Here is a 7686-nt window from a genome sequence, read left to right as displayed (position 1 = left end):
AAGCAAAGGTGAAAACCCTAATCTAGCCGCCAAGTGTTAGTCAGTGATTTCGGATCCTTCTCTCGTTGTTTTCCCTTTCTCTTTGTAGACGTCCTGATGCTTCGTCCTTGACCTAATTTACGCCATCTTGGTGGGCCTCCTCTGCTGGGCCGAGAAGCCCGTAGGCGTCCGAGCAGCCGCTGAGCCGAATATACTTTAGTCGATGACGATCGACTAAAAGTACTCAAGAGTCAAACCGAGAGACCTGACTCTTGAGCCGACCGATCGAGCCGTCGCTCTACCTAATTCGGGCCATGCCTTTCTATTCCTCGGGCCTTGTGGGATGGTCAAATTCATCCTCTACAGCAATAGAGAGCTTCAATTTCAGTTCTCTTATAATGAGTCAGAGATGAATTGCGCGTGATGTTTTTCGCTGGACTGATCTACGGCAACATTACATATAATCACAAACTGTGCTTTTAGACTGTATGTCGTATCAATCATAGGAAACCGACATGCATCCGGTATATAATCTAAAGTTTTTGCTGTGGTTAAATTTAATATGCAAAATCCAAACTTGTAAAATTGATTGCGCTTGTATCTATTCTGCAATATAAAACGTGAAGCTACATATATATAAGTAAATATATGTAGCAGTGATCTTTTTTTTTTTTTGAGATCAAGTGAATTTCAGTTGATCTAAGATATTTACATTGATGTATGTGTAGCAATAAGTTGAACCGAAATTTTACGAAGACACATGTTAAAACGCTAGATCTATTAACATTTGATTTATTATATGAACTATTATGAGAAGCTTCCACGTGCTTGCAGGAGTTTTGCTAGGGGTTTTTTCTTTTATTTATGCTAATTTATTTTTATTTTTATTTTTATTTTTATTTTTATATATTCGATTCCTAACAACTACAACCACGATAATCTGCTTAAGTTCGTTTATCCATATCTAATGCCCCAACACTTTAAGCGACTTCATCATGTCTAGTACTAGTTTGATAAACCTAAACTATATATTTCATATATGAAATCAACTTTAGTATATATGTATTTAACCAAAAAAACAAACTTAGTATATATATATATATATATATATATATATTATATATATGTCAGTTCCTATATATAAATTTCAGAACGCATAAACGATACCAAAAAGGGAATGTGAATCTATATACATGCTATATCCAAAAGGACAAAGAAGCCATTACAAAACATTCCCTTTGTCATGGGAAGACATCAACAAGAACGTTGACCACTAGCATATATAAGCGGATGTGTTTGATTGGTTTTTATGAGACACACGCATGTGGATACATATATAATCTTTCACAAAGTTAAACATTAAATAACCATTATAATTTCCAAATGTTAAACTCAAATACATTACCGTAATATAAAACTTTGATTTAGTAATCAATTTATACCACTATTTATCAAAGTTGCTTTATGTTCCTTTTTCTTAATACAGATATATACTATTTAACTTTCCACTAATTAATTTGGTATATTACATACATTATAGGGTATATATATGAATCCAAATAATAATATTGATCAAAAGCTTTGCTAAGGCAGTTGAACAAAAAGTTAGGTGAATATAGTTGGCCTCGATGTTATATACCCTTTTACTCTCATTTATCTTCTTTCTTCCCTACAAATATCCTTATCACCTTTCTTCTTCTCTTCTCCTTCTTCTTGATATCCACAAACATATACATAAACAAACTTACATATAGCGTGAGAAAGAGATAAATCTAGATAGAGGAAGCTTGAAAAACAAATGGAAGGGATAGACAACACACACTCGATGTTAACACTAGAAGAAGGCGAAAACAACCCTTTTTCTTCTTTTGACGACAAACAGTTGGTTCCTTCCTTAATGTTTTCCGGCGATATGGGCACATCTTCTTGTTCTCCAGCGAGTTTTCATATGTCTTCTCAGCCAGAGAACTTTCAAGGCGGAAGAGGAGGAGAGCCGATGGAGATGGGAGGATTAAATGATCACAATAATAAAGGGAAAGGCAAGATATCGTCGGCCTTGCAGAGAATTGCGTTTCATACGAGGAGTGATGATGATGTTCTTGATGATGGTTATCGGTGGAAAAAATACGGTCAAAAATCTGTCAAAAACAATGCTCATCCCAGGTTCTTCTTTTAATTACATCTAAATATATATACATTTATGACGTGTTTAAAAACATATTTGACATCTTAAAAGTAGATTTCGAAATTGACCTAAGATAATATATTCACACACACTTGGTCACGTGTCTATCTTGGTTGGAAACATTAGCTTAACAACCTATAACGATCGAATTCAGATTGTGTTAGTCCGGTTGATTTAGGCTAGGTTACTGCTCGTGTCTTTGAACTAGAGTGTTATGTATAGGCTTTATCCCCAGCAAAACAGATTGATTCAAACCTTTTGTATAGGTTTTATTTTTAAAGAGTATATGTAGGAATGAGTTTTAAAAAATTCAAAAACTTAGGAGATAACATATATATTTCACTATACCTAAAAAACAGCATAACATATAGAATAACCTGGCATGGTAGCTTCGTAGCTAACAATATCATATAGGTAACAGATTTATTATTCATTTGTGTTTGCTACGTAATAAATTGCAGGAGCTATTACAGATGCACGTACCATACATGCAACGTGAAGAAACAAGTGCAAAGGTTGGCAAAAGATCCAAAAGTTGTCGTAACAACCTACGAAGGTGTTCACAATCATCCTTGTGAGAAGCTCATGGAGACTCTTAGTCCTCTCCTTCGGCAACTTCAGTTCCTCACCAGAGTTTCTGATTTGTAAATGTAATTTAGTTGTGTAACTATGCATATTAATCATTATTTCATCACTCCATTGACAAAAACACTCCCTTGACCCCAATCGATTTCCCAATAGAAATGTATAAAAAATATCTTAAATTATATGATTTTCATGTTTATTGAGATGGTATTTGTTTGATTTTTTTCTTTGTTCTCTCCTTGCTGTGTAGCATTTATCGAAGACTGAATAAATCGGCTTAACGAAACAATTTTAAAAATATAAATTTTAATATTCAAACCAAGTGGTGGTAGCCTAGTGACAATTTATTGCGGCTTAGTGTGTATCCACATCAAGTCATGGGTTCGATTCTCCTGGGAACTAAATTATCATCATTTGACCAGTCTGGGTTTAGGATTCGGCCCAAGTGGTTTACAAGGTGAATTGTAACAGATGACCAGTCTACTCTGTAGCACTAAGTACGTTCCTTCCGAAGCTGACCGGATCAGCCGATAAGGTTTATCGAAGAAAAAATCAAAAAAAAAAATTCTATAAGATTTATCATAATAAGAAAAAGACAGGAAATTCTAATGATCACTTTCTTCTCCTTGCCTGCAGAGAGAACAATACATTTTCCTTCAACAATAACTCAAGCTCTTATTCTCATCATCAACGTTCACATTGTTCATATAAATCCCACCTTGCTTCAAAATTCTCCTTGCTGCAGATTTTCTCTCAAAAAAATCCGCAGAATTATTTAATTGTACTCTGTTTATAATCTGTATTGTTACTGCTTTTTCTTGCTTCATGTTGTTTGTATTGTCTAATCATCAATTGCTTAACTTTGTGGTGCACCAACGCCGAGTTGAGCCAGTGGTAAAGAGGTTGCGGCTGTAACTACTCTCATTTGGGTTCAATTCGCGCTGGAATGAACTAAGTACAATGATTAGGTTCCCGACAAAGAGGTAAAAACCACCTTTTTATTTTACCAAAAAATAAACTTTGTGGTGCCAATTGTTTAATTTATGTGTTATTCTTCTTTGTATTTTGTTTCAATACAATATATATCATATTACATTTGTTTTCCGTAAGTATATATAATTATGTATGAAATTATTCTCTTTTTCTGAAAACATTTTATTCTGAAATTGTTATAAACATTTTATTTGCTAGATAAAGATTTACTGTTCAAATATAGATAAACAAATACTGTAATTCAACCTTTTTTTTTTGTTACAAAAGTATAGTAGCATTTAGTGCGTTTAATCCAATTTGATAAATCGTTTAATATTATACGATAAAGTAACTTTGTGGAAATTTTACAAAAATTCAAATGTTGGATTTATAGTAGAGATCGTGTGATTCATCTGTTGCAAGAGATAATCAAAGGATGCTTGGAAATTAATCCTAAACTATACTGCATGTGAAGAAATGATTCAAAATAATACTTAGTCGAGGAGAACCAAATCTAAGTGAATTAAAATCATGAACATTTAAAAAAACTCGGCTAAACAACAATAAATTAAAACCCAAACCTAGAAACAGCAAAATTAATACAAGACCTAATCAGATTTGGAAGGATCGAAGATTTGACCAACAAATAAAACAGTTCCGGTTCGGTCTTCTCTAATCAAGAAAAAAAATGGATGATCTGCCACGAAATCTATCATCTTCGGACGGCCACCACCTCCGCCGAAGGCAGTTGCAGCTGCAGCTTCAGTAGCTACTTCATCGATCTCAATGAAAGCTTTTTGGTACAATGACACATGTAGCTCAAAATCATCAAACGCATTTGAAGCTTCAAACCCAAATTCGATCTTAAATTTTGGAATTCTGAATTTACCAACTCGATCTTTGTATCTCGGAATGTGACGGTCCAAAAATCCATGAGTAGATGTTAATTTCTTCAAAAGATTATCCAATCCATCTCTTTTGTCAGGTAGATAGAAGTACATTGAGAATTGGCGGTCGGCATCATCACGGCCTTTTTGATAACCGAGCCTCAGGACCTTGAAATCATCATAAGCCTTTACATATTGGTTCTTATGGCTGCTCATGAAAGGCACAGAGACTGATTCGCCATTGACAAGATGAAATGGTTTGTGCTTAGTCAGACACTTATCAAACTTCTTTTCCCAAGCTCCTTTGAAGTACAATGCATTTCCATAAATCCATTCGGTTTGGCTTGTCACGGATCGTCGAGGAAGAAGATCTTGGATGAGATTATTTGTGTGACGCGAAGCCCACGCATTCACCTCCGTACGCACTATTTCCGCCTTCAAAACAGCAAAATCATCAATCAATAACAAAAAAGTGTATATTGTTATAAAATTATCAAAATCAAACAAAACAACTGCCTTGAAATTCCCCCAAAAATACATAGAGAATCCCAAAAAAATTAACAAAAAATTTAAATCATCAACCGGAGGAGATTATGTTTCAGAAATAATCAAAATTAAACCCTAGAAAATCCCAAAAATTATAAAAAGTAAAAGTACCTTGGTACTGAAGTCAACTTGAGCGAATTCAGCTTTGAAGAAGTTTACTAAGAGATCGTTCCACGAGGAATCAACCGAGAGTGATTGATCGATCCAGACTCCATTGACTGCTGCGATTTTAGGTCCACCGCTCGCACTGCCGTCTGCGAGAACCACAGAACAGATCTCACCGAACACAGCGTTGAGCTCGTCGGTTGAGGAAGACCTAAGAAAGGAGAGGATGAAGGATCTTACTGTTTCTTTTTCTTCTGGCCTATTAGCCGCCATGGTGAGCACGGCGTTTATTGATGCCGGTGAAAAGACCAAGTTAGAGGTTTTGGCTAGGGTTGAGATTACTTTCCCCGCGAGGAACATAGATACGTCGTTTTGCTTCTTCATCGCTTCTGCCAAATCAATCTTTGATAGGGAAGGACTTGAGGTTACTTGTGATGCACAAAGTTTTTGTTTCTTCTTTGGATTTGTCTCTTGGATAGGGAGTTCTGCGATTTGTGATTTGCCAACTTTTTCTTTCATCTTTATGTTATCCATCACCGTCTTTAGGGTTTTTGTTTATTTTGTGTGAGCACACATTAATACATGCACATATATATACTACTTCTTTCTTGGACTTGGAGGTCGCCCTATAGTCGGTTTAGCTCTTTTTCTTAAGGAAAAAATATTAGGAAATACGCCGGTCAAATTTTAAGGTAAACCATAATTTATGGGAGCGGGAAAAGAGCACACACACAAAATTGTTAACGGAGTTCGGCCAATGTTGCCTACGTCTCCGGACCTACTACAGATTTTTTATTATCAACCCGGGAAATTTTACAAGCTCACAACTCACATCCCGATCCCAAATACACTCAAAAATTACTCGTAATTTCTTAAAGAATATTTTTTTTGAGATATTTTTTTTTCTCTCTTCTTCTCTTTCTTTGTTCTCTCTGCGTTTTTTCTTGTTTTGGGATGAATAAAATGGTTCACCATAGCTCTCCTTCTATAAGCATGAAGAAGGTGTTTGGTGAGCTCACAATCTTTGACAAAACCAACGTCAACAATATCAGCCGCCTAACATCACCGTCCATGCCGACCATCATTGTGAAACACGTGCTTTGACTAACAATCTCCCACTTGAAGACTGATTTCAATCTGTCTTCACACCTTGATCAATGTAGCAGGTCTTCTCAGCTTGTTACTCCAACAAGCCAACTGAGGTTGCACACAACCTCAGCTTATCATATGGCACGACTTTCGTCAACATGTCTACCGGATTCTTGCTTCCTGGGATCTTCTCAAGCACCAACATTTCATCTTCCAACGCTGATTTGATGAAATGATATCGACGATGTATGTGCTTCGTCCGAGCATGGTAAACCGGATTCTTTGCCAAATCGATGACACTTTTACTATCACAGTACAACACACTTTTCCCTTGGTCATGGCCTAGCTCTTCTAGAAAAGACTGTAGCCATATCATCTCTTTTGTTGCCTCCTTTACCGCAATATACTCAGCTTCACAGCTTGATAGAGATACAATTTTCTGCAACTTTGAAACCCAACAAATTGCAGTACCGCCAAAGGTGTAGACATACCCGGTTGTGCTCTTCGTGCTGTCAAAGTCACCTCCATTGTCAGCATCAACATATCCCTGCAATCCCGTCTTAGACTTCGTGAAACATAGCGATAAACTTGGATTTCCTTTTAGATATCTGAAAATCCACTTAACGGCTTCCCAATGTTCTTTCTGGATTGCTCATAAATCTGCTAACGACTCCCACTGCATGTGCAATGTCTGGCTTTGTACATATCATCGCGTACATCAAGCTGCCAATAGCATAAGCATATCGAATTTTATCCATATATTCCATCTCGTCTTCAGTCTTTGGAGACTGTTCTCTGGATAACCGAAAGTGACTTGCCAGGGGAGTACTAACTGGCTTCGCTTCATCCATGTTAAACCTCTTGAGGACTTTCTTCACATACTCCTCTTGTGATAACTTAAGACCTTCCTTGCTTCTACTGATTCTCATCCCTAGAATCTGTCTTGCTTCTCCAAGGTCTTTCATCACAAACTCTTCTGAAAGTTTCATCTTCAAGCTATTGATCTCGTGCAAGTCTGCTCCTACTATCAGCATGTCATCGACATATAGGAGCAATATCAAGTAGGACTCTTCAAGCGTCTTGAAGTAACAACAGTGGTCAGCTTCACACCTCAAGAAACCGACACCTTTAATAAAGTTATCGAACCGTTTATACCACTGTCTTGGACCTTGTTTTAAGCCGTACAAACTCCTTTTCAGCTTTCAAACAAGGCTTTCCTTCCCTTTGATCTCAAAGCCTTCGGGTTGCTTCATATAAATTTCCTCATCCAAATCACCGTGAAGAAATGATGTCATCACATCCATCTGTTGAAGAAGATGCAGATCTTCTTGTGCTACC

The 7686-nt window shown here is 36.5% G+C and overlaps 2 protein-coding genes across 2 annotated transcripts; one reads left to right on the top strand and one right to left on the bottom strand.

The window, feature by feature from the left end:
- Nucleotides 1-1706: 1706 nt before the first annotated feature.
- Nucleotides 1707-2872, top strand: LOC106317396 (probable WRKY transcription factor 56). The gene is made up of 2 exons (XM_013755222.1): nucleotides 1707-2142; nucleotides 2626-2872. The coding sequence occupies exons 1-2, from the start codon at nucleotides 1778-1780 to the stop codon at nucleotides 2810-2812; spliced, it is 552 nt and encodes a 183-aa protein (XP_013610676.1). The 5' UTR covers nucleotides 1707-1777; the 3' UTR covers nucleotides 2813-2872.
- A 1382-nt stretch (nucleotides 2873-4254) lies between these two features.
- LOC106316909 (serpin-Z2-like) lies at nucleotides 4255-5807 on the bottom strand. The gene is made up of 2 exons (XM_013754773.1): nucleotides 5266-5807; nucleotides 4255-5043 (listed from the first exon to the last, which is right to left on the bottom strand). The coding sequence occupies exons 1-2, from the start codon at nucleotides 5791-5793 to the stop codon at nucleotides 4330-4332; spliced, it is 1242 nt and encodes a 413-aa protein (XP_013610227.1). The 5' UTR covers nucleotides 5794-5807; the 3' UTR covers nucleotides 4255-4329.
- Nucleotides 5808-7686: the final 1879 nt, after the last annotated feature.

The sequence above is a fragment of the Brassica oleracea genome, chromosome C9 (assembly GCF_000695525.1).
Source record: "Brassica oleracea var. oleracea cultivar TO1000 chromosome C9, BOL, whole genome shotgun sequence".
NCBI classification, from domain to species: Eukaryota; Viridiplantae; Streptophyta; class Magnoliopsida; order Brassicales; family Brassicaceae; genus Brassica; species Brassica oleracea.
Note: the sequence above shows the minus strand (reverse complement) of the source record. Positions and strands in the feature narration are given on the sequence as shown.